The sequence below is a fragment of the Athene noctua genome, chromosome 24 (genome assembly GCF_965140245.1).
Source record: "Athene noctua chromosome 24, bAthNoc1.hap1.1, whole genome shotgun sequence".
Lineage (NCBI taxonomy): Eukaryota > Metazoa > Chordata > Aves > Strigiformes > Strigidae > Athene > Athene noctua.
This window is the reverse complement of record NC_134060.1, coordinates 6600381-6627169: the sequence shown is the minus strand read 5'-3', so window position 1 is coordinate 6627169 and position 26789 is coordinate 6600381. Positions and strand designations below refer to the sequence as shown.

Sequence of the window (26789 nt, the reverse complement as noted above, 5' to 3'; positions counted from 1 at the left end):
CTCGCTGCATTGATTGGCTGCAGGTTTATCTTAATTAGCAGTGGGATGGTGTGTGGTTCCCAGCCCTGCACCCCCAGGAGCATCACAGTTTCGATGGCAGAGCTCTAGTAAGACCTGAAAGGGGGGGACCAGGGTGTTAATGAGGGTGGGTTGTTAATGGGGCTGCTATTAGCATGGGCAGTACCCCTTAGAGGAGGAGGACAGCCTGGGGAGGATGCTCTGAGCTCCACAAGTCACCGAGGTTTGTGGGGGGTTGGATGCTGCTGGTCCCCATTTTGTTCGGAGGTTTCTTGCAGAGCACACCAAGAGCTTGCAGAGCCCCTTCTCGCGTTTGCAAGTGATGCCGAGCACCATGGCCGGGCTTGCTCACTGCTCGTGCTTCATTTAGGGCCACTGCTGACGAATGGCTGGTGGTGGCTGCATGAAAAGTCTGGGTGTCTTTGCTGCTGGGGGTCATCTCACCCCCAAGGGATCAGGTGAGGATGCTCTGGGTGCTGGATCAGCCTGGGGTCTGCGGCAAGCGAATGGCAAGAAGTGCTTGGAGCGAGCCAGGAGCATCAGTCTGAGCAGGAGATGGTGCTTGCTCAGCCCCACAATGCCTCGTGCGAGGATTGCCAAGCCTGTGCCACCCACTTCCCCTGGAAAGGGGCCGTGCCTCAGTTTCCCCAGTTGTGAAAGCTGGTGTAAGGCTGCAGCCCTGCCCTTGGGATGCCCTTGGCACTCTGCAGGTGGTGAATGCCAGGGGAGCTGCAGCCGCAGACTCGCCACGTGCGTGCTGTGTCTCTGTATTTTCCTTAACTTTAAGCTCAGGGTCTGACGAGGCTGAAAAAAACCCCAAGATTTGCTTTTCACACAGAGGGAATATGCTTAAATAACAGCACACACAAAGCAGCATTTTACCTGCCAGGGTGTCTCCAGCAATGGATTTTGGTGCAGTTAGCAGTCCTCGTTCATCCAAGGGGAGGCTGTGTTGTTTGCCACTAATTTTGCCTCTCTTTGGGATAAAGAAGAATTTGGTTCGACCAGGCTCTTCCCAGCTCCTTCTCCTACAGCCTGTCCTGGCTTGATGGGCTGGAACTAAGGAGCCGTGCGGGCGTAAACGCATTGCTCTGGCTCCATGGGGTGAAATCAGAGGCTCTTCTAAGGCCCATCCCTCAGCTCAGAGACTCACCGGTACCCAAAACTCTCAGCCTTCGCATCCAGCTCCTGCTAAGCAGCTCTGTCAACAGCCACCAGATCGATGGATGGCTATAAAACCCTGAGCACCGTGCTCCTTGTATCATTTATTATTTACATTTCTCAATTTAAAAGATTTACAGCCCAGTTGTAAGTATTTCCAAAGGCTGTTTCCTCAGAGTGTTTAAATAGCGTGGAAGTGAATTAAGCTTCAATGCAAACAGCCTTGGTCCGGGCCCTGCGGATCCAGGGGCTGCCTGGGCTCGGCTGCTCCACACCTTTTCATCACCTTTAATTGAAACTGGGGTCCTGCCGGCATGGATCAAACAGATCCTATCCCAGGAGTAGGGTAGGGAATGGGATACCACGCTCCTCAGCTCTGACTTTGGCTTTCCACTCACTGGCAGGATGGAGTTGGGCATCTTACCCCTGTGCTCGGCACTGGTGAGGCCGCCCCTCGCTGAGTGGGTTCAGTTTTGGGCCCCTCACCCCAAAAAGGCCATTGAATGACTCGAGCGTGGCCAGAGAAGGGCAACGGAGCTGGGGCAGGGTCTGGAGCACAGGTCTGCTGGGGAGCGGCTGGGGGAACTGGGGGGGTTCAGTCTGGAGAAGAGGAGGCTGAGGGGAGACCTCCTGGCCCTCTGCAACTCCCTGCCAGGAGGGGGCAGAGAGGGGGGATGAGTCTCTGGAGCCAAGGCCCCAGCGCCAGGCCCCGAGGGAATGGCCTCAAGCTGCCCAGGGCAGGGTCAGGCTGGCTCTGAGGAAGGATTTCTGTGCAGAAGGGGCTGTTGGGCGTTGGAATGGGCTGCCCAGGGCAGGGGGGAGTCCCCGGGATCCCTGGAGGGGTTGAAGAGTCGGGCTGAGCCAGCGCTGAGGGATCTGGGGGAGTTGGGAACGGTCAGGGGGAGGGTCATGGTTGGGCTGGAGGAGCTTCAAGGGCTTTTCCAACCCAGATAATTCTGTAAAAGAGGTGTCAATTAGAGCCCTGGCCAAGCCAATGCCAGGAGTGTGTGATGCTTTATGGATGGAGAAACTGAGGCACAGCTGGCCGTTGCACACACAGATGCATTAGCCGTGGCTCAGCCTCATGAAACACTTAGGGAAGGACCTTTGGCACTTCGTTTATTTCCCCCCTGTAATTAGGACACATTAATGCGGGCTGGATGGGCTATGGGGCCCTGGGGCAGTCCCACAGCCATAACCTCCGTGGGAGCTTCACAGAGCGCCAGGATGGAGCTGCCCTAAATCCAGATCACCCGGGGAAGCTGCTGGTGAACAGTGAGGGGGGATGTAAAGCCCATTTTCTCCTGCAATTTTCAGGATAAACTCCTACTTCCCTACCAGGATGAGGGGCATTGCACTGAGAGGGGAAACTGAGGCACAGTGCTGCGGGGAGTACTTGAGGCCCCGGAGCTCTCAGGCTTTATCGTGTGAATCTGGGCCATCTTGAAGAGCGATGAGACAGGGCTGGGCTGTCAAAAAGATAAATGTAGAGGGTTTTTGGTTTGCAAGTCTGCTGGAGACACAGCTTGCTGCAGCCCTGTCCCTGCACCCTCAGGGACTGCGGCATCCAACACACCCTGAAGTTCCCTAAAAGTTCCCTAAAAAACCACAGCCTCATCAAATCAACATAAAACCATTGGCGAATGCTCCAGCGCTCCCACTTCACCTTTGCTACCACCCTTCTTTAAGCTAATCCTGTAATTAAGAGTAATAGACCCCAAGTCGCTAGCAAATAGAGCCATAAATAAGCGCTGGGATAACAGGCAGATCACACCAGCCACCATCCCTAATATTGTGTGCTGTGCGATTTAAGCTCCATCACATCCTTATTTATGGATTACAAATGATAACGGCAATCAAAATCCAATGGCATTAAATGGGAAGGCACATGACGAGCTGGCCAGGCCAGGCCGAAAAAACACTTGCAAAATACCAGGGGACCCTGTGCATGAGCTGAGCAGGAGGATTTGCCCTGGACGAGCTGAGCTTGGGGATAAACCCATCCTGGAGGGTGAATTTTTTCAGCAGTGCCCAGAACCTGAGCAATGGGGAAACTGAGGCACAGAGGGTGCTGGTGGAGTGACAAGCTGACATATATCTCCTTGCTTTCCCCTTCTCAGCTCCAAATGTTCCTAATAGTCCCTCGCTGGCTACGATGCATTTGCCCACCACCAGCCTATGCATCACACAGATGTTTCAGCCTATTGCAACTAATTATCCATGGGATTTCCCATTAATTACCGGCTGCTCTTTGCCTTTGGCATCCAGGAGCTGCTGTGGTGACTGATGCCCTGTTTTAATACCTGCAACCCCTCCTTTGTTCTGTTGCAGGTAGCGGCACTGGAGAGGCAGATCTTTGATTTTCTGGGCTACCAGTGGGCACCCATCCTGGCTAATTTTTTACACATCATGGCCGTTATTTTGGGTATTTTTGGGACCATCCAGTACAGATCCAAATACCTCATGATGGTAGGTACTGTTGCAGGTGCTGCTCCCACACCCAAGGGTAGCATCATCACCCTCGCGGGTGGCTCTGCCCCAGGCCCCCTCCCATATCCAAACCAAATCCCTGTGGATTTGGTGGGCTCCAGCGAGTGGGGCGGAGCGGGGATGGACGAGGGGATGTCCATCGGGCGTGGCGTGCCCTCACCAGCTCTCTTCTTGACAGTATGCAGTGTGGCTGGTGCTGTGGGTTGGCTGGAACGCCTTCATCATCTGCTTCTACCTGGAGGTCGGACGCTTGTCGCAGGTAACCCCCCCTACCTGCCTCCTCTTCCTCCCTCTATCCTCCTTCCCTCATCATCTTCCTATCCTTCCCACTGTCTTTCACCCTCCTTCCCCTTCTCCCTAGTGCTGCCTCCCAAAAAAGGGACCCAGAGCCTGTGGGTGCCCTCACCCTGGTGGCAAAGCACCCTGGTGCTGGGGGTGCCTCCCAGGGGGCTCCCGGCTGCAGCACCGAGCACCCAGGCATGTGTGGGATGGTCAGACGGACGGTTCAGGCCAAGGTGGTGGTGATGAGGGGGTTCAAAGCGGGAGAGCAAAATTAATGAGGCTGATGAGTTGGGAATTGCAAGGCACTTGTTAATCACCGGTGTGCCCTCAGCACTGCCAGGGTTTATGGGGTGCAGAAATTGGATGGCACCATTTCCTAATGTGCTGGAGAGGAGATAAAGTGGAGAAGGGACACAGGGACTGGGGACGAGCAATGACAGGAAAGTGTGGAGCAGGGTCTCCAGCAGCTCAGCTCACAATGCAGGCAGGGATGGGCAAGGCAGTGGCATGGGGAGGAGGAGGTCGCCTTGCTGCAGATTCCAAATTTTCTGGGGTCTTCTGAGGCTCTGCAAGTGCCATTCGGCCCCAGAGCACCCAGCAGTGTCATGAGAGCAGCTGGACATTGTTAAAGGCTTTGAAAAGTCCCCCAGTGGTAATGGGGGCGAGGATGTGAGTGAGGCTGTGCCTCTCTGTCTCTCTGCCCCACCCCGGGCTATTAAATCTTAGCTCTTACAGAAGAAAGAGCAAAACAATGTAGTGATGATGCATCACTAAATGGTTTGAGCATCCTCAGCCTGCAGTTGGGGTACCCGTGCCGAGGGTGTGCCCCACTCTGCCAGCCCACTCCTGGCTCTGAGGGCACTGTCCCCTTTGCTGGGCTTGGGGCATCACAAAGTCTCAGGGAAACAGGCTCCAGCTCACTCCGGGGCTGCCCACTGTGGGGAAGAGGGCTTGCTGGGGGGCTTGATGGATGAAACCATCTTCCCATGTTGCTACAAGTCATTTGGGGCTCTTCTGAAAAGCTGAAATGCTGGAGCCGTGCAGCAGGCACGGAGGATGCCATAGGGGAGGATTCACTCCCACTGAGTGTTTTCAGTGGAAATCCCCAATCCCTCAGTGACGCTGCAATGCTGGAACACCCTCTCTTTGGGCTTCCCAGCACAGAAACCCACATCCTTTGGTTTTAGAAACCAAAACCCACTTTCTTTCTATTTTTTCCACCCCCACCCACAAATATCTTCTAATCCCAGATCGGTGTTTTCCTACAAAGGATGCTCAGCAGGTCTCCCAGCCCCCTGCAGACCTGGTGGTACAGAGAGGGGCTGGGAGGACCCTCCGTGGGGTGGGTGCTCACCCAGCCATGCCAGGAGGACCCTCTGTGGGGCGGGTGCAGGAGACCTGCACCAGGGCTGCACCCCATCCCATGCGGTCCCCATCTCCCTGCCAGGTCCACGGGCAGGGGCATCGCCTCTGTGTGTCCTGAAATTGAGCCCGGGGGCTTAGCCTCATGCCAACCTGCTATGGCGAGGGTACAAGCAGGGACTGGGGGATTAGCCCTACATCTTATCCAACCCCAATGATAGCCCGCAGCCCTGCCTTGCAGCAGGGAGGCTCCTGCCTACTGCACTGCCCCCTCAAAGCTGCTGGAGATGAAACAGGGAGAGCCCCAAAGCCTGGTAATGGGCTTATGAGGAGGGGACGTGCATGAGCGAGGCCCTGCAAGGCTCTGAGAGGATGGGTTATGGGGGAGGGATGTTCCCCTGAAAGCCCAGGGGAAGCAGAGGGGATTTTCTTGCATCCTTGGACCACACTGGCAGGGTGATCCCATGGTCCCATCTCTCAGACAGCTGGATTGGCCGGCAGCATCGCACGAGGCTGTTTCCCTGCCTCAGGGCCAAGCTGGCACGTTGGTGGCTGCTCCGTGACATCCCTGATGTCACCTGGGCATCATGGTGCACCTGGATGCTGCTTGACCAAATGGTCCATGATGGCAATGTGGGAGGAAGCCACAAACCCCAGGGACACTGGCTGCAGGTTAGGGAGATGCAGGGGTTTGGTGGCCACACTGCATTAATGTGATCTGGGTGGGTGCAGTGCTCGTGGAGCTTCCTTGGGTTGGAAAAACCCATTTTCTGTCCATCTCCTCTGCCAAGAACCTCAGATCCAGTCTGTGCCTTCTCCTCTGCTCCCCTCCTGCAGGACCGAGACTTCATCATGACCTTCAATACCTCACTGCACCGCTCGTGGTGGATGGAGAACGGGCCGGGCTGCCTGGTGACGCCGGTGATGAACTCCAACCTGGCACCCGAGGACCATCACGTCATCACGGTCAGCGGCTGCCTGCTCGACTACCAGTACATCGAGGTAGTGAGCAGCGCCACGCAGATATTCCTGGCGGTAAGGGCAGCTGCTGGCACCTTCCCTCCTCATCCTGAATTGTGAGAGGGGGGGATGATGTCAGGGACTGGGGTGGGCAGAGCCACTGTGGTCCAGCTGGAGATGTCCCACTGTGCCATCACACATTGGTGACTGCTTATAGCATCAAGAGGGGTGTTGGCTCAGGGCTGGGAAGAGAAGAGCAGCTGGAGCCCATGCCAGCACCCCAGGGATGCTGCCTGTCCCCAGAGCTGGCAGGGGGTGGGCTGGATGCTGCAGGAATCAGGGGCTTCTCGGTGTGACACACCCAGGCACGTTACCGGAGCGTAAGCTGGTGGGATGTGCTGCTTGCTGGAAAGGGAGGGTCCCCCTTTCCCTGTGGCTGTGTCACCCCATGGGCAGGTGGGAACAGGGCATACCTGGATGCAAAGCTCCTGGGGTCCCTTAAGGGACTGCAGGCAAATAAAACTTCAAAAGGAACTGGGGTCCAGAGCAGCTGCCAAAGGGGCACCCAGAGCTACGTGGGGCTCAGCACCGTCTGTGTTGTTGTCCCAGTGTGATGCCAGGCCATCTCCCCCAAGAGTCACCACCCTTGTCCCCCTGGTGCAGATGAAACCATCTCACCTCGCTGAATCCCAAACCACCACTTGGACCCACTGGAGACGGGCTCCAGCACTGTGGCAGCCGTGATCCTGCCCAGGGTCCCCCCAGCATGCTCCCAGACACCCACCTTGCAGCACCCACCTCTGTCCCCCCACCAACACCGTGCTGGTTGTGGTGCCCATCACCCCAATAACCAGCTTCTTTCTGCCCATTTTTGTTTCACAGCTCTTTGGCTTTGTCTATGCCTGCTACGTCAGCAAAGTGTTCCTGGAGGAAGAAGACAGCTGTAAGTGCTTTTGCTCTCAGTTACTGGGGGTGGGGGAGAGTCACAGAGCTGCAAAATGGCCTCGGCTGATGCCAGCCAGAACCTCTCTGGGGCAGGAGGTCCCGGGCAGGGATGAGGGAGTGATGCCCGGGTTGCAGGCAGGCAAAGGGATCCTTTTAGTTGGGTTTTTTGCCCCATTTTTCCATCCCTGATGAGGCAGATGCACTGGGGTGTGATGGGCCACCCTGTGCCACCAGCAGTCGTCCCCCCCATCAGCCTTAGGGAGGGTGCTGCACCCTGGCCAGGGCTGGGAGAGGAGGGGGACAGGGACAGAGAGGCCTGAGCTGCTGTGTCTCCCGCGGGACTGCGGTGCTCACAACCTTCGGGCACAGGAGCGGTTTCATCCAACACGTGGGACTGGGCTTTGCCCCCGCACCAGCCCATGAAGAGGCTGAGATGGTCCCTGGGCCCTGCACCAGCATCGTGGCACCCAGTCCAGCTCCTGACAAAGCCGGGATGCTCATCCCTGTACGCGGCTGCTCAGGAGTGGGTTTGAGGCTGGCATCGCTCTTGCTGCTCCTCGCTGACCTGAATTCAGAGCATCTCCTCTGGGACAGAGCAACTGCCCCAGGGCTCTGGGCCGGCGTGGCAGCAGGGAGAATTGCCCTTGCTGGAAAGAGACGCCTCTACGCCCTGAGAAATGCTCCTCCTGGTGCAGATCTGGCCCCGAGGGGGCTGCAGGAGAGCCACCCTCCCTGCTCACTGCTCCTGGAGCCATCACCAGCCTCCCCCTCTCAACAGCCACCTGGGCCCTGGGGAGGATGAAACGGGAAATACTGTGTCCCCCCGGCCAGCATCCCCATGGACAGTGGGGCGGCAGAGCCCTCCTCCCTGCCTCGAGGTTTTTCACCCCAAAGCAGGTGAAAAACAGCAATTTAAGCAATTACAGGCTAATTTTGATACAACCTCTATTGTGCTATCTGATCTGACAACAATCCCTGCAAACACCCCTCCGGAAGAGCTGAGCACCCCAGCCCCAATTAACCAGGTGGTTAAGGCTGTAGCCATCCAACCGCATTAAATGCTCATCTGCCAGTAATTAATTCGCGCCAGCTGGCAGCTCCTGGCAGCTGACCGCAGGCAGGGATGTGCCACAACCGCCGGCATGGAAAAAACCACCCAGATGCACCCGGCATCGGGCTCCTTCCCCGCGGCATCGGGATCAGCGTCTCCGCCAGCGCCACCGGCCCAGAAATGGGCCCAGCCCAGCCCGGGAGATGCTGGGGTTTGGCATCCCCCCATTTCCTCCCCTCCACTGCTGGGAACTGGTGTAGTGGAAAAGGAAAATCTCCGTGTGAAATTGGACACTGCCTGTGGTAATAACTTGTTTCTGTACCCGGGGAGCTGGCGAAGGGGTTTATCTACCGCCGCTGGCTTTGAAGCGTGTTTGCATTCAAACAAACTCTCACATTCAATACACTTTTAATATTAATGCTGCTGGAGCCCAAGATTCAAATGCATCTTTTTTAATGGAATATCTTATTAGATTTGGAAATGGATGGATGGCGTCAAAATTGAGAGCTGGCTGAATATTAAGTCAGGAAGATAAATGTGCTGGGAGAAGTGGGGTCCCCTCTCAAGCTCGCTGCTGTTTCTTGGACACCCATGTGTGAACCTACCCAGGTCATGGCTCCGTGGGGACTGATATAATGGTTTGGGGGAGAGGGGTTGTGCCACGGCTCCTGTAACAACTTGGGTACCCCAGCCTGGCTGTGCGTGGTGCCTGTTCCTGGCCTGGCTGAGCTGAGCCTGCGGGAGGGTTTAGGTCTGGGGCACACAGGATGATTGTGGGAGAAGTTGGGGTACCCTCAACTACCCACCGCTCCCACTGCCTCGAGCTGGGGTGAAGGGCTGGGGTCTGGCGCTGCCATCCCTGCGCTGAGTGCCCAGGGGCCTGGCGGGCGGGTGATGGGCTCTGCCGGCCTGGAAATCGCAGCCGTGAAAACTGATATATTGGTGTCTGCAATTCCCCTAAATGACAGGCTTTAAACAAGATGTAATTCCCCCATAATTCTTCTTAAATGCCCACTCTGGAGACAATGATAGGGTAATTTTACCCATTTTGTCAGGCCTGCAACACAAGGACTGTTGTGGTGAGGAAAAGGGAGCCGCAGGGATCTCTGCAAGTCAGTCCAGCTCCTTCCCTCTGCTTCTTGCTGGCGCTTTCCTGGGATGCTGCCGTGATCTGGGATGCTGCTGTGTCCCCAGATGCTGCATTTCCCTGGGATGCGGCCCTTTCCCGGGATGCTGCTGGGACCTGGGATGCTGTAGTGACCTGGGATGCTGCATGTCCCCAGGGTGTTGTGGTGACCCAGGATGCCACATGTCCTTGGGATGCTAAATGTCCCTGGGATGTTGCACGTCCCTGGGATGCTGTGGTGACCCGGGATGCTGCGGTGGCCCAGGATGCTGTGGTGACCCGGGATGCTGCTGCATACTGAGGTTTTGCATTTCCCTAGGATGCTGCACTGGGTGCTGCAGTGAGCAGGGCTGCTGCGCTTCCCTGGGACGCAGCTGCAAACTGGTATGCTGCATGACAGCATGAATGGGCACACACTGTGCTGGGTAAAAAACTGTCTGGATGGCCGAGCCCAAAGAATTGTGGTGAATGGAGTTAAATCCAGTTGGTGGCCGGTCACGAGTGGTGTCCCCCAGGGCTCGGTTTTGGGGCCACTCCTGTTTAACATCTTTACTGATGATCTAGATGAGGCGATCGAGTGCCCCCTCAGTCAGTTTGCAGATGACACCCGGTTGGGTGGGAGTGTTGATCTGCTCGAGGGTGGGGAGGCTCTGCAGAGAGACCTGGCCAGGCTGGAGCCATGGGCTGAGCCCAACTGGGGGAGTTTCACTGAGGGCAAATGCCAGGGGCTGCCCTTGGGCCACAACAACCCCCAGCAGGGCTACAGGCCTGGGGAGGAGTGGCTGGAGAGCTGCCAGTCAGAGAGGGACTGGGGGGTTTGATAATGAGCCAGAGTGTGCCCAGGGGGGCAAGAGGGCAATGGCATCCTGGCTTGTGTCAGCACTGGCGTGGCCAGCAGGGACAGGGAAGGGATCTGAGCCCTGGGCTTGGCACTGGTGAGGCCGCCCCTCGAGGAGTGGGTTCAGTTTTGGGCCCCATCCCTGGAGGGGTTGAAGAGTCGGGCTGAGCCAGCGCTGAGGGATCTGGGGGAGTTGGGAACAGTCAGGGTGAGGTTCATGGTTGGGCTGGAGGAGCTTCAAGGGCTTTTCCAACCCAGACGATTCTGGGATTCTGTGACCCGTGGGTGCCATTGGGGTGGGCAGGGGGACAGAGGAATTGCCCCACTGCCCCCCCAGCTCACCTCCCTGCTCTTCCCCCCTCTCCCCAGTCGACTTCATCGGCGGGTTTGACTCCTACGGCTACCAGGCGCCACAGAAGACGTCACACCTACAGCTACAGCCGCTCTACACGTGAGTCCGTGCCAGGCCGGGGAAAGCCTTGGGGATGCTCAGGGCTGCAGGAGCCCCTCCAAGGTGCCTCATCACACCATCATAACTCAAAAGATTTGGGTCTGCGAGTCAGCTCAGCCTCAATATAAAGCCCGGAGGCTCTGGCGGGGCTGGGAACTTCTAGGGGGGATTGTGCCCTTGTTTTGCTTTTTGCTGCTTTTTGTTTGCTGAGCGTCGACACGCCGGGGCTGCCCAGGGGGAGCAGCAGCTCTTCAGATAAGTGCAGCTGACTTTTTTTTCCCTCTCCCTTACCCATTAAGCTTAACTAGATAAACGCTCAAATGAGATAAGGCTGCAAAATCTAAAGGGATTAGCCTCGTGTGGGCTTTGCTGGATGCCAAAAATTAATTATATTTTAAGCCTTCTATGCAAACTCAAGGGCACGCCATGCAATTAATGCAAAGAGAGGGTTGTGGTGGAACAAATGCATTTGTGATGTTGCTCAGCCCTCCCTGGGTGTTTAGGCACAGTCTTTTGTGTGCCCGCCCTGGTGCATGGGTGCAGATGGGCACCCACGGGTGCTGTGCGCCTCGCATGGAGCCAGTCCTTCCCTGTGAGCCCCGCAGACCTCCGGGTGGGAGTGAGGGATGGCAGGACAGGAGCTGCCTGGTGTGGGGACACAGACGGTGGCACTGGCATTTCACTGCGATGTCACCCCAGGGTGGGAGCGGTGCCAGCACCCACATCCTGGGGATAGATGTGGGTGTTCTGCCCTCCCCCAGCTGGGTGCCCACCCTTGGGGGGACGCAAGAGAGTGTTGTCCCATGGATAGGACATGTTCCCCCCGCTTCAGACCTGCCTTGGTGGGCTGGTGCAAAGCCTCCAGCAGCACGGGGGGGCACAGGGGGCACCGGGGGCTGCTGTGGGCTCAGTGTTCCCCAACAGCTGCAGGATGAGTGGTGAGAGCTGCGGCATTTGGGGATATTGGCAAGAATATCAATTGGGGGGGGGGGGGGGAGTAACAATTTTAGATATACAGGGGGCTCAAAAGCTGATGGCAGAGAAACTCAGTGCTGAGATACCAGGATGGGGAGATGTCAGTGGGGTACAGAGGTGCTGGGGAAATTCCTCTCCTCCCTTTCTGAGAGATGTTTAACCCAGCCCTGTATCCCTGAAGGGCTCCCCTGTCTGCCCAGGACCTGTTCTGGGGTGATTGGGGGGGGTTTGGGGGGTTGCATGGCTGGGCTGGGTGGGTTATGTGAACCCACCCGGGTACCAAAGCATCCCGTCCCAAGGTGCTGCTGGGCTGGTGCTGCCTGACCTCGCTCCCTGCCTGCACCACACGGTGGACAAGCCCCAAAGCCCTTCACGGGCAGCATGTGCCTGCAGGGCTGCCTCAGGCAGCGCTCCTTGTAATTAAATTGCTTCCTAATTAATCAAGCTCACTCAGAGTGCCCACGTCCTTGTGGCTTTTCTGCAGGCAGGGCTGGCGGGGGGAGGTCACAGTTGGGACCCTGCCACCGTGCTGCCAGCTCTCCCCTGCCTGCAGCCCCCTCTGTCCTACCCCAGCAGCTCATTAATAACCCACCACCTAATTATATGTAGCTAAAATTTATATCAAGGCACCTCCATCACTCTGACAGTGGTGGCAGGTCAGGATCATGGACTCAGGGGGATGCACTCTGTCCCTGAGGTGGGAGACACCGGGTCCTGCGGTGACACGTGGGGGGACCCGAGGGGGTGTGGGGACAGCGGTAACCCCATCTTGGGGAGGGGCACACCGGGGTCTTGCTGTCACCCAGCACCGGTGAGAGGATGTCCAAGGTGCTGTCCTGGCTCAGTGGAGTGGATCCAGCCACTTGTGTCCCCAGGGGACAGCAGACAGGCCAGAGCGGGGCTGCTGTCCTGGCCTGAGAAATTAAAGCTTATTCTGCAGTTAACAATTAGCTCTAATTGAACTAATGGTGGGTGCGGGGGAGGGTTTGCACCCAGCGGCAGGAGGAGGATGTGCCATGTCACCACCTGCTTCTCATCCCCTTGGGTCCCTCCTGCACAGCCAGGGTGGCACTGGGTCCCCCCCATGACATGTCCCCCCCAGGACAGGGGCTCTCGCCTCCAAAACCCCTCCTGTGGCACATCAGGAAGGGGGGAAGCGCAGGCTGGGAGCTGGGAGCTGAGATGTGGGCAGTTGGGCCAGGGGTCTGCAGGGGGTCCCCTGCGCTGTCCTGGGGGACACGGGGGTTGTTTCTCTGTGGGGTGAGGGGCTGTGTCCTTGCCTCGCGCCGCGGCTCTGTGCAGTCGATCTGGCCTCCCGCAGCACCAGTGGGAGGTTCATGGTTGGGCTGGAGGATCTTCAAGGTCTTTTCCAACCCCGATGATCCTGTGATTGTGTGACACCGGCTCTGCCCACGCATTTTCCGCGTGCACGTGTACACAGGAGGATGCACAGCAATGCCCGTGTGTGCTCACCCGCACACACGCCGACCTGCCCACGCACACGCTCGTGTGCAGACATGCTTGCACATGCTCGCACATGTCTGCACACGCCTGCACACACCTGCACACACACACAGGGAGCTGCTGGCCCGCAGGCATGTGCAGTATCCCCCAGACCCCCGTACCCCCCAGCTGCTGGGAAGGTGGCCTGCCCGGAGAGAGGGCTGGCAGCACGCAGAGGTCAAGGCTCCTGGGTCCCGCCGTGTCCCTTCCATGTCCCCTCAGGGCCCACAGGCAGCCAGGGATGGCTGAGCTCCAATGGCAGTCCCCGTGTCACCATGGCAGGGGGACTTCAACCCACTGGGGCTTCCCAGCCTGGCCCCAGTTTGCTCTCTTACATTCTGGGGGGTGAAACAAGGGTGATGGCCATGTGAGAGCCACCCCAGGGTACCCCAGCAGGTCTCTGTCCCCTGGGAGGGGCTGCTGGTGGCTGCCCATGGCCATGACTCCTTGTCCCCATGTGGTGACAACTTCCCGGGTCTGGGCTCACCCCTAACATCTCCTCTCCCCTTCTCTCCCCAGATCTGGGTAACCTCCTCCTGCCCTGGATCCAGCCCCGGCCTGCGTGGGAGCCAGAGGCAAGAGGACCCCCCTAGAGCGAACTGTCCCACACCCAATGACACGACCCCCAGCGAGGTGGGGGGACACAATGCCGAGCCACCTGGTCCCCTCCTGCCTCCCTGCACCCCACAAGACCCTCGAAAATGGAGCCAGGAGCTGCACATCCATCCCACCCTGGATGCCTCTGAGCCCAAACCACCTACCCACAGCAGAACTGGTGGGGGCTGGATACAGGGGGACACCCCCAAGCTGTGCCACCCCCTCGGGCTCCCACACCCTCCCCAGGATGCAGACATGGGGACACACGGGGAGGTGGCATCGCTCACCGGACACTGTTTTCTTCTGTTTCTCCCAGCCTGGTTTTTCCTTGGAGCAGCGGGGCCCTTCCCGGTGTGCCAGGCCGGAGGGGGGCCCGGAGCAGGACTGGGACAAAAAACATCTGGTTTGGAGCAAACTGGGACAGGGGCCAGGGGATAAACAGTGCATTGGGGACAGCGGGGCAGAGGGAGCAGCTTTGTCCTCCACAGGGTTGGGACAATTTCCCGAAATGCCAGGTTTGGGAGTCAAGCTGGCCCTGAAAATGGGGTTTTTGCTCCCAGAATGAATTTTCCAGCCCCCTGGTTGGATGAAACAGTGTCGGAGGGGCTCAGTTCAGGATGCTCCCCTCACCCCGAGGAGCTGGATCTGGCCATCAAAGTCTTGCCTCAACTCCCAAAATCTGGGGACATGGGGACAGAGCACCCCAAAATCCCTCTGCAAGCCCCCCCATCCTTCCCCATTTCAGAGGGGTCTTGCTCAAATTTGGCAATACTGACGCTGCTTTCGACACAGCCCCTTTCAGGCTGTTTTAACGAATCTAATGAATGTTTTGGGTTTGGTTTTTTGTTGGGTTTTTTTGGTTGGGTTTTTTTTTTTTTTTTTAATTATTGGGGGTTTATTTTAATTTAAAGTGCCTGAGTAGACTCTGGCTGAGCATGACCCCCCCAGTGAGCCTGCGCTGGGCCCCCCCACAAGGCCAACATCGTGCCTTCAGCAACACTGTACCCACCCCAGGGTTGCCCCGGTGCCCCCCGGCCCCTCTCCCGGGGCTGGTGGGGGGCAGCTTGGTGCCTCTCCAACCCCTCCCAGACCCTCCGTCCATTTGGGGTCTCGGTGGCAAACCCATCCATCAGGTTCAGCAGCAGAAGAGGGGAGATGTTGGCACATGGGGAATTATTATTGGCGGGGAGGCAAAGAATGTGGAAGGTCCACTGGGCAGTGATCGCTTTGCAAAATGAAGATGAGCTGGGAATTAAAAGCCTCGGAAGAAGCTGGAATGAAAAAAGTAGCTTCACGAAGCATCTCAGCTCCCCCTGAACTCCTTGTTCTTCTTTCCCTGGAGGTGGGATGTGATTTCTCCTGGATCCCTGGATCTGGTCCCAAGCCCAAACTTTGCACCTGGAAGCAGGGAGGGGTCACATGACTTTTGCCTCCTAAGTGTTTTCCCTCCAGTCCTGGGGGTTATTTGGGGATTTTTTTTTTTTTTTTTTTTTTTTTTTGCACCCTGGAGTGATTTTTATTTTGTCCTTCCCCACAAGCAGCCATGAAGTGCCAAGGACCGAAGCTGCCCAAGCCCAAACCCTGGGCAGGGGATGGGCTGCATCCCCCCGCCAGCCCCTCCACTGCCTCCAGCCAAGCTGCGAACTTTACAGGCAATAATTTTTCTGCCCTTTCCCCCTCTTTTTTCCAAGGAAAATAGTGGTTTTCAGGCAATGGATTCCCCCAGTCCCCCCAAAACACATGCACATCCCCAAGTTCCGCCCAGCGCCGGGGACAGCAGCATCTCCGGGGTTTATTTTCCTCTCCAGAATCAAGGGTGCTCTCGCTGACCTGCTGCGGGGCGGGATGGTGGGATGGGATGGGACTGGCAGACATCCGCCTACTCAAAACCCTTCTCAAACCCAGCAGGAAGCAGAAGGAAAAACTTGCCCTCATTTAAAACTCATTCAGAAGAGCTTCCCTCCCTCCTGAGCTCGGCAGGAGCCAGGCACCGGTGCTCCACGACCTTTTTTTTTTCCTTTCCGTTGGCTTGTTTTTATATAAGACTGTATTTGTAATGTGAACCGAGGATTTCTTTTCTATTCTGTAATTATAAAAGTTGAAGGAAAGTTTCATCCGATGGCTGTTCTGGTTTTGGGGCATCTACCTTCCTTGTGCAGTTGGATCAATTAAAAGGTGGTGGGGGTTTTATTTTGCTTTTTTTCCCCCCTCTTTAACACTGCCAGCTCCCTCCCGTGGGTTCTGCATCATGCAGCTTTCCGCTGTCTTATAACCCTGCACTTCTTTTTAATGATGCCCCAGTGAGATTCTGCCTCCTCTCTCGCTGCCTGTGTGGGTAATTTCCTCCCTGGTAGTAAAATAGCAGGGGAAAAAAAAAAAAAAAAAAAAAAAGCAAAAGCAGAAATACAGAAAAGCAGCCAGCGTGGGTACCACCTGCTGTGCAATGGGGGATGTGTCAGTGGGCAGCTGGTGGGGGCTGCAGCCTCCTTTCCCCTAAGAGAAATATTGATAAACCCCCCAAGAAAATTATTAACCCCCCCCGGGCTGTTTTTTCAGGTTGAACTCCCCAAATTAAACTTTTCAGGCCTGCCAGGGGCCAGGGTAGGAATTCCCTTGTGGGAGACACCAGGTTGAGGCTACAGCCCCGTAGGAAAGGTTTTCTTTTCTCCTTTCTCCCCAGATATTCACATTTTCCATCACCAAGGCAGCAATTTTTATTTAGTTCAATACCACCCCTTCGGGGTGGCACCCGCTTCGCACGTGGTTTCATTCCAAGTATCCAAAGCCATTTCACTTGCTCTATTTTTAATTGATTTCAAGCCTTCTGCTCCCATCCTCTGCCTTGGGTTTTTCTCCCCTTTGCTGTCTTTTCTGGATAAACAGGAGAAGGAAGGGGGTGATGACACTGAATTAAATCTTAGTTTTTAAATCAAAATGGAAATGTGGTGAGGCTGGGACAGCAAATACGGTGTCTTCAGTGACATCGGGGGCCAGAGCAGCTGGATGCTCTTTCTCCCCTGGGCTGAGCTCCCTGTGATGCTTCTGCTCGGCAACTCCCTGTCACAGCATTTGGTCGCCGGCTTTTTGGGGACACGGTGCCCAACTTGGTTTGTTCCCACTTGTTCCCAAATCTCTGTCCCTGTGGGAATTGAGCCTTCATCCCCGTAAGGGTTCTCCTGTCCCCAGGCAGGAGCTGGCATGGGGGGAGGCTGGAGTGTGGTGGTGCCGTCCCCAGCAGCCCTGGGTGTCCCTGGGCAGAGGTTGGTGTCCCCGAGTAGATGTCACCAGGTCACCCACAGGTGAACAGACCAAAAGCAGATTTCCAGACCTAAAATCCATGGATTTGAGCAGGGTGCTCAGGGATGGAGGAGTCACCGGGTTTGCCCTGGCCATGGGGACAGTAGGGTGTCCCAGCACCCCAGGGACAGGCAGGTGTTGTCCCAGAGCAGTGGATGAGAGGGTGAAGGTGGCCCACACACACGGGGAAACACCTGTGCCCCCACCCTAGAGTGAATCCCCACGAAAGGGACCCAAAGGACGCCCCAGTGAGGGTGCAGCTGCCGGGGTGGGTGAGGACAGCCCTGCCACCACCTCCGTGGGTAATGTGTGCTTGGGTGAAGCCTGATCCAACAAGAGCTATCCCATGCCTTGTAGGTACCAAGGAAGGGGGAAGGAATTTTTAGGGGGGGGGGGGGGGTGAGCAGGGATGGAGGCCTGTTACTATGACAACAGCGAGGCCAGTCGGACTGTGTGGCTGTGGACTGGGGAAGAAGCGGGTCAACATCCTCATGGTCCTGCCGGAGCATCCCATGGACACACTGCCGGAGCATCAGCATCACGGCTGCACTGCTGGGGCATCCACAGCCACGCTGCTGGAGCATCTCAGACACGGTGCTGGAGCATCCCGTGGCCACGCTGACTGAGCACCCACGGCTGTGCTGTTGGAGCACCCACAGCCTCTCTGCCCGAGCGTCCCGTGGCTGTGCTGCCTGGGCATCCCACAGCCATGCCGCTGGAGCATCCTGCCGTGCTCCTCCTCCCCACCTGAGGAGGAAGGAGGAAAGCTGTTTGCCTGTCCACACCCATCGATCTACCTCTTGCAAAACAACCTCCCGCTGCCCAGCCCCGTCCCAGCTCCAGCAGCCTGCCCAGACAGGCCAGCAAACCCTCTGACAGTAACGGCGCTCGCCATGCCCTGTGTTCTCCTCCTGTACCTTAGAGGGGCTGGTAAGGGGAGGTAAGCGCCAAACTGGAGGCTGAAATAGGGTTCTTAAAGTGGTTTTCGATTAAAATCTTCCATTTTTGGGAGGCACCTTCCAGCTTATTGCAGTGTTTGTGGTCCTAAAATTTGTGGTCTTTTATCTGACACAGATCGGGTCCCTTTGGAGGTGGCTGCTGCAGTGAAAGGTGGTTGTGGGGCGGGCAGATGTCACCCACGTGAGGGAAATAAAACCCCAGCATGTGCACATGTTGGCTGGTTAATGACTGCAGTGGGAATTAATTCAGAAATGGGTCTGGAACACACATCAGTGTTTTGTCCTGTGGGTGCTGTTGTGGCATGGCTGGTGAGCTGCCTCCCAGCAGGGATCTGAGCACACTGGGAAGGTGGCACTGGTGGGACTGGGAAATACAGGGGATGGCTGTGGGAGCCTGGCCGGGCAGGAGTTTATGGCTGCTACTAAACTGACCCTAAGTCAGAGCAAGGCAACAGCTTTCCGCAGCCCTGGGCTCATGCCAGCGCTGGGCTGGGGTTATCTCCAGCAGCCCCTCCATAAGCCACAGCCACTGTCACCCACCCACAGCAGCCATGAGGGAGATGCTTCCGGCTCCAAAACATCCCCGCAGCACAGAAAAAGAAATAAAAATACTTGGGAAACTGCTTTAAAAGCAAAAAAACCCCACATCCTGTCCTTATTTGTGGGCATCCCCAGCTGGGATGCAGGATGTGGGCACTCTTGGGTGCAGCTGAAGCCACCCCATGCTCCACGGGGCTGCAGACGGGGCTCAGCACCATTCCAAAGAGTCTCTTCCAGGAATCCGTCCTCTGGCTCTGCTGGGAGGGAGGTGATGAGTTTTGCTGGTCTGTCCCAGGGTTATATACTTAAAGTTTAAATATTTGGTTGGTTAGTTACAAATAACATTTATTTACTTTCAAATTTACTTATTTACTTACCTAAAGTAAATATATTAATTTATTTATAGTAAATAAAAATAGTTTATTTATCATAAGTAGATATATCAATTTATACTAAAGAAAAACTATCATAATTAAATATATTAACTTATAGTAAATGAGAATGATTTATTATAAAAAATTATATGAACTTACATACTTATTTATAAGTAAATTCAATAAGTAAGTAAATAAGTTCTTAAAGTAAATAAATATAAGGCAAAGTATCAATCTACATCTGTAGATAAAGTATAAAACTGTACTGAGGGATCTCAGGAGTTATAACAAGTCAGATTTTAATGTCTTCTAACCAAGGAAGTTTTTAAAACAAAGCGCCAGCCTGCAAAAGCTGGTTTTAAAAGCTTTTTCTGGTCTGACTGCTGGGAAAACATGTTTCAGAGGCAGCTTTGTGCTGTTTGCTCAGCGTTCACAACCAGCGGGACGTCCCAGGACAGGAGGGCTGAGATTTACTTCACAGGTAATAAATAGTATGGGTTTAGGGCTGGAAATCTGGGGGATGGTCCGTGTGTTTACCCCTGAGGCAAAGCCAGCAGCATCCTGGCCCTCACCATATGGAGACAGACAGGAAAAATTCGGGATATAGAGGAAAAACAATCATCCGCTTCCCAGCATTTCCCTTCTCTTCATTTCCTTGCCACCCCTTTTCCCACAGGCATTCTCCTCCAAATTTCAATTTGCAGATTTAGAGCCACACTGACCAAGTGGGATCATTTTGAAGTGCAAAGCCAGCTCAGGTCCAGGTGCTAAAAACCAAACTGTGCATTTTGGGGAGTGTCACAGCTCCTTTTCCTTGCAATCCGAGCAGCATCTTCCATGCTGGAGCTGCATCCCACCAGTGTTACTGGCATCACTGGGTGGCTCTGAAGAAATCCAGCCTGCTGCAGTGGTTATTGCTGTTGTTTGCCAGCTGAACCTGGGTGCCATGCACCCACCCCGGGGTCCTTGGGCAAGGCTGGGTGCTGGCACAGACCCATCGGAGGAGATGAAGGTGGTTGATAACCCAACCTTTAATTCCCATCCCAGCATGACTCATGGGGAGAGCGAACGGCAACGCCTGGGCTGGAAGCATCTCCTCATCTACCCCGTGATTCAGGCATGTTACAGTCTCAAATCACTTCTCTCAGGAAATGGATGTTAAAACACCTCCTGCCTTTCTGCCTTCCCCAGGAACACCTGACTCCTCTCTCCTCCCAGTTTGCAGCTGGTGCATCCTTGGCCCAGCGGGGAGGATGCTCGGCACATCAGCAGGTGCATTTCTCTCAGGTCCTCGCTTAGTTTTACAGCCATGTTATTTTCAGAGCATCGGGTGAAATTCTTTAAAATAAAAATGATATGAATGATCACCTGAATGGCACCAGCCATCCCCACCATGCAACATCCCCCATCCTGCTCCCATCCTAGTCTGAAGCCAAGAAGTGGGTGCAGCACCCCTGGCAGTGATGCTCTCGCTGCCCCAAAAACAATCAGGGCACCTCAAATTTAAAAAGCATGTGAGCATGGGCATTGCACTGCTACCCACAGCCATGGGAGGGGTTGGGGGGGGCTTCACTTGAACCCCTTACACCCTCAGCCAAGCCAGACCCTCCCTACAGCCACTGTCCCCTGCCTGGCTGTGACTGAGAGGTAATTACAGAGTCCAAGCATCTCTCGCTGCCATCATGTGAAGAAACCCTGTGTCGCTGTAAACAGGAAGGGCAGGAAGAAAAACGAGTTGATTTTCTTCCATCCCAAACTGAGTAAAGAAATGGCAGAGGAGCAACAAAGGATTAATTTACCCCGCACAGAAACGTCGGCTCCCTCCCGCAGCCGCAGGACCCTGGCGAGTCACAGATGTTAACGAGTAAAAAAGCCGCTTTCACAACCTCAAACAAAGGCATAGAGACGCTTTTCAGGGACTCTACGAGATCTGTAGATCCAGCTGCCGCAGTCCTAGGTGTGCCGAGTTAAACATGGCTGGTTCCAGGGAAAAGGGAGTGGGAGCAGGAGCGAGGCCTGTAGGATGCTGTAGGTGAATGGAAACAATGTTTTCATGCTTGGAAGGAAGCTCACTGCTTTCTTTTGGTGGTAAATTGATCAAGAAACATATCCTTGGCCTTATTTTTTCCCCTTTGACTCTTTAGTGAAGATGGATGGTTCTCCAGTGGTCCCTGCTAGGTGGAAGATGCACTGGTGTCCCCAAGGGACACCCTCCTCCTGGCACCACAACACCCACCAAACCTGTGCCACGGTACGGGTGCCAGCCCCCTGAAATCCCTGGCCCCACATCCCTAAACAGATGTTCGTTTCTGTGCTCCCATCATCTCCAGTCCCAGCTGGAAGGTGACATGTGGACGGGTGTTTACCCAGATGACTGTCGGGTGGACGCGATGGCTGCCTTGGTGGGAGCTCCTGGGCTTTCTCTGCCGGCCGTGGAGCATCTGCGGGCATCCTGAGCACAATTTTTGGCTCAGGATGCACAACACATGGCTTGTCCTGGGCAGAGACTAAAGCGCATGATGAGTTCCCTGCAGCCTGCCTGCTTGCACCAGAAGCTGGCTTCTTCTGAAAAATGCTGCACATAATATATATATGTGTGTGTGTGTGTGTGTGTGTGTGTGTGTGTGTATCACCGGCCCCATCACTCCCCAGGAGAGCAGCTATAATGCCTTTGCTGGAGCAAAGCAACATCATGCTCCCGTCGTGCAACAAAGCCAGCCCTAAATCAGCTGTCTTTTAGCTCCGGCGCATCAGGAAGGGGTGGAGGACGGGATGGAGTGTGCCTGGGAGCCAGTGCTGGACCTGAAAACACGCAGGGGAAAGCCAAGGCACAGTGGGGGCAACGAGGGTGGAGTTTGCAAGGGATTTGGTGCCAGGAGTCCTGCCAGCAGCACGCTGGCCCCAGTGCTACGGCAGGCAGGACAAGGGACACGACCAGGAGCAGGGGAAGGTGGGAGCTGGTGGGAGCGGCTGGCTGGGCAGGAAAAGCTCCGTTTTGTTCCTGCAAGTGGAGTGGGTGCCAGCTGTGTTACACCATTCCCTGAACTTGTCTCCCTGCCCTGTTGCCATGGGACTGCCCATGTTGTTCTTGGCACTGGTGCCTCTTGCTCCGGGTGGTTTGGTTGCATCTCCGGGGCCTCCTCCATGCATGCGGTGGAGCTGCTTTCCCAAACTCCACCTGCAGACCCCATTCACCCCTCTGGGCTCCAACCTGGTCCTGCTGCACAGGCAGAAGGGTGGGGTTTTGTGTGTGAAGGTGATGGAGATGCAACCAGACATACCCACCATGCATCACCTCCCATGCAGGGGAAATGCACAGGAAAATTCTCAGGGCTGGTGGCTCCAGAGCTGGCAGAAGGATGTTCATCCCTTCATCACCACGACCACAATGCCTGGGTGTGATCTGGAGTAAATTCACACCGTTACAGTCAAGACGGGAGCAAGAACAGGGAATAACGAGCAAATGACCACCTGTGGTTGGTTGAACACGCAGCCAGCGTTCAGGACCCTCCAGACCAGATGTCTTTGAGGTCTCTGCAATCCATCGCCACTCCATGGGTGCAAAGCTTGGCTCCTGCTGACACCCATTGCAGCTTTGCTCAGGCAAGTCCTGGTCTGTAAGCAGGCACCCCGAGGAAGGGGTCACCACCCCCCCTGAAGCCTGGGGTCACCCACGTTAGGAACCTTCCCTGGGTGTTGCTCCACTGCCCTCGGCTCCCTCCAGCCTCACAGGAAGAGCAGGGGCAGGTCCAGAAGGTGAATCAGCCCTTCTAAACCTGGGCTTGCTGCCTCCAAATTACACCGAGGGCAATTAAGTTTCTAAGCCAGGTATATCTGAGCCTCCCATCTCAGCACCGAAGATCAAACCAGGAGCACTGGCGAGGAGCTGGGTGCTTGTGTCTGGGAAGCTCAGTGCCGGCCCCACAAGCTCTGGTGTGGGGAGGACACGGGAGCCAAGTGCTGCTCGGGCAAGGCACCGGTGGGGTGGGTTTAGCCACCGCTTGGGAATTGTTTCTGGCTCCCCAGTAAACCCCAGGCCTCCCTCCGTGTAAAATTAGCCATACTGGGAGGATTTGCTGGCAAAGCTACTGGCCACAAGTTGCTCCCCAGCCAGCTCCCCGCTGTGTGAAGCACCCTTGCCTTTGGGCTGAGCAGTTTGTGGAACTTCGTGGCACATGGGGACGTGCAGGCAGAGGCAGAAGGTGTCGAGGTCCCCAGGCTGTCACCCTGGGCTGGGCTGGCCTGCAGCAGGCAGGCAGGAGGAGCAGCTGCCTGCGCTAGGCAGAGCAGCAAGAGCCGGCCGGCTGCCTTCTGCAAGGAGGAAGTCGGAATAAAAACAGCCTCCACCCAGCGCCCAGGCACATCTCAGTGTCCAAACCGAAGGTGGGTGTGGGTGGAGGGACGGCGTGGAGCTCAGCTCGGCAGAAGGGCTCTGTGCAAGAGGAGGGGAGGGAGGAGGCAGCCCGGGAGCCCTGCACAGCCCAAGGGGGTGGCAGCGAGGGGTCTGGGGGACGATGCTGGTGGCAGCAGGGTTTGGAGCTGGGAGCAGAGGCTTCACCTTCACCCTTCACCACTTCTTGCTCAGCAAACCCTCCTGCAGGACCCTGGATTTTAACAAAATTGCTCAGGTTATGAGAGAGAAGAATAGCAAAAACATTTCAAACATCAGACCTTCACACTGCATGCTCCTTAAAGCCTGGGCAGGAGGGCACAAGGGGGTCCCACATCCACATCTCCCCCATCACTCTGCCTCGGGGCAGAGCCAGCTCTAACTGGGCCATGAGTGCCGTGGGAAAAACCTACTCTGTGAACCTGTAATTAAAGACTGGATCGCAAAGCATGTGCCTAAGGGGGCTGAATTAAGATTGTGCAGGCAAAGGTAACGCTGGTATTTCCTAAATCTGAGCATGTGAGTCTGCAGCTGGGATGATGTTCTTTTAAGCATGACAATTCATTGGGTAGTTTTTTTCTTAACTAAGAAGTAACAGGAAAGCATCTTGAACTCGCAGTGTGCTTATAGCTGTGCCCTGGGGGGGGGGCCCAGGAGGCCAGTGTGACAGCCTGGCGGCAGTAGCATGATGTCACCTTCTGCGGGGTGACAAGGACAAGAGCAAATTGGACAACTTTAAATCTCAAGAAATAAGGTCTGGGAAAACTGGTAGCAAAGAACAAGTGGTGTTGGGGACTGGGAAAACTTACTGGCTGACTGACCCCTTGCAAAGTCATCACTCATCCTCTTGCTCCTCTTTGAGCATTGCTGCCCTGCAAACCTGCCTCCATGTGCACAGCCTCTACATTTCCAGAGTAGAAATTTAAATCCACAGCAGCAGCTGGCACGATAAATAGCTATCTGCAGGGTAAGGATCCACTGGTCTTGATGGCATACCCCAGCCTGGCTCAGCTCAGGAGATGTTTGAGAGGCAGGAGAAAGTCAGAGCATCCCTCCTGCTTGTTTTCCAGCACCGAGGAAGAGCTGATGCAATGCAAATGGCAAATGCAGAGCTGGTAGAAGGAAATTGCTCCCCATGAAACACAATCAGGCCATGGGACTGCAAGAAGTCATGCGGACTGAGAAGGTAGCAAGCTTCCAAAGGGCTTAGTCATGTAATTGCCTGTCAAGAAAACCCAGCGTCGATATATTTAATGATAACAAACAAGCTGGAAAGCTTAATCAGCCTCCTGCTTTGGAGCTCTAATGATTAGAAATTGTGATGATGGTGTGGGGGGTGAACCCCAAGAAGGGGAATCTCACAAGCACTCATGAAGGAGGTGGTGTTGCTTCTACCAGTGTCAGCATATGGGGACAAAATGCCACCAGTGGATGTGAAATGTCCCCAGGTAGAGTTTAACTGATTCACTGATGGGGCATCAATACAGAGGGACCCCTGTGTCCCATCCCCTTGCTCCTGGTGAGCATCTATACCCTCCAGGGGCCCACAAAGAAGGGAGGTGGGTAGGTGTAAGGATTTAGCTGGGATCTTGGGATGATCTAGTTAGATCATACATAGGCACAATCCCTTGACTCGACAGGCTGTGGCTGGCCTGGGACACGTTTGGAGGGACAGCTGCTGCAGGTGGGATGCCCTGAGCAAGGACAAGTCTCCACTACGACTTGGCAAGCACTGGCCAAGAGCAGCCCTGGAGCCTGCCAGCTCCTTTCCAGCTGGGTATCGACCAAGCCCTGGCCAGCAGCCCACACTGAGCGGGGACACCGCCACCACCTCCCTCTCGGAAGGAAAGTGCCACCACCTGAACTCTCCTGCCCGAAGCTGCTTGGCTGAGCTGTAGGATTTTTCGGATGCCATCGGCTCCCAGGGCTGCACTCAGCCCCGCTGCTGGCCCTCTGTAGCGCAGCCCTACCTGCCCGCAGGGCTCTAGGGAGGGCATGGCTGTTCATACCCCAAGTGCTCATTTATTTCATCCATCAGCATCTATCAGAGCTCCTGTTTTCTCTGCAGCTCTGGTGTCTGGGTCCCTACAGGGCTTGGTGGCTAGTTAAAAAGGCTGATGAAAAGGCAGGAACGTGGAGCAGGGCTCAGCCCCGCTCCTTGCTGCCATGACACATCTCAGCAGTGAGGTCCAGGGGGAAAACCCATGTGGTTTAAAAAACAAAGAAGAATTTCCTTTTTTTCTGGTTTGTAGCTGCTGACAGTTCTTTGTATGGCTGCTTTTTCTATAGGTTTCTCAATTACCTTCTTGTTAATAGTCTGTATCAGTGGGGTGGCAAAGGGACACTCAAGGACCCTTCCTAACGACATTTGGCCCTGTGTGCTAGTGACCCTGCCAAAAACATTTCTCACTGCCTGGCCCCTGGGGAAAATACCATCTTGACCCCATAAGAGTGAGAAGAAGTCCTGTGTGTCTCTTCTCATCCTGGATTTAACCCACTCTGGATCCCATAAATCCACCCTAGATTTATCTCCACTTCTCCAGGGCATTTTTTGCTGCCTGCCTCTGGCCATTTTCTTCTGCCATGGCTCTGTGAGCCGTGGCAAACTGGAGGGAGGACAGCAGAAGACATCACCAGGATGCAGAGGAAGGCATTGGCACGGCTGTTTTCTAGCCATGGGATGTCTGACACGGCTTTGCCAGTTGTCTCCCTGCACACAGAGAGGAAATAGCGGGATATGTTGATAATGACCCTCAAGACATCCCCCAGAGCTGCTTGGTTGTTATTGTACTCAGGACAGGGGACTCCGTGTTGGGCTCAGTACAACACTGAGCACAGCTGACTGGTGGGAGTTACTTAAAAATTTTAACTTTAAGGGGGTGTATTTCTGCAAGAAAAAGCAATTTTCTAGCCAAAATGAAACTTTCAGACTTTACTGTTGTCAGGTGGGTCTGCAGCCAGAATTTCCTTCAGCTTGCCGTAACTGCAACATTTCACCAGCCGCTTTTAGACACTTGGCTGTTGTCTCCTGAAAACGTCTGCGTTGGGTTTCTCAACGAGAGCATGGAAACCCGTAGGCGAAAAGTGTCGGTGAAAACCACGGTTTTATCTGATCACTGAAAGCTGCTGCAGAAATGAAGGGACGTTTCCCGTCTAGGCTGGTCGATGACGACTAGTCCAACCCAGAAAGCATTTACGTGTGCACCCTGCATCTGCGTGCGAGTGGGAGTGGGCTCTCTTGGGGAAGGTCCCTTGGGAAAGGTCCATGATTTGACGTCTCTGGCCGTCTTTGTGAAGCAGCTGATGGAGCGATGGATGGGTCAGCACGCAGCCCGTGTTCGTGAACAAGTACTAAGGCTGCCCAGCTGCAGGGCTGGTCATTACTTTTTGTCTCAAGGCAATGTGGTTTGATGAAACACTGTCCCAGTGATGAAGCTGCATGACGTACTTGGCTTTTAAAGCTTTTTGGT

General features: G+C 55.3%; 1 protein-coding gene across 4 annotated transcripts in view; it reads left to right on the top strand.

Annotated features, from left to right (window-relative positions):
* NKAIN1 (sodium/potassium transporting ATPase interacting 1) overlaps positions 1 to 15873 on the top strand; it is a 40285-nt gene extending 24412 nt beyond the window's left edge. For 2 of the 4 annotated variants that reach the window (XM_074926298.1, XM_074926299.1), the window contains 6 exons: positions 3511 to 3648; positions 3848 to 3928; positions 6151 to 6348; positions 7156 to 7216; positions 10603 to 10684; positions 13682 to 15873. In XM_074926298.1, coding sequence (XP_074782399.1) covers positions 3511 to 3648; positions 3848 to 3928; positions 6151 to 6348; positions 7156 to 7216; positions 10603 to 10684; positions 13682 to 13691 — 570 coding nt within the window. In that variant the 3' untranslated portion in view covers positions 13692 to 15873. Of the gene's footprint in view, positions 1 to 3510; positions 3649 to 3847; positions 3929 to 6150; positions 6349 to 7155; positions 7217 to 8741; positions 10084 to 10602; positions 10748 to 13681 lie in introns of those variants that run through there. The other 2 variants (XR_012635128.1, XM_074926300.1) reach the window with 2 other exon arrangements.
* The last annotated feature ends 10916 nt before the right edge of the window (positions 15874 to 26789 follow it).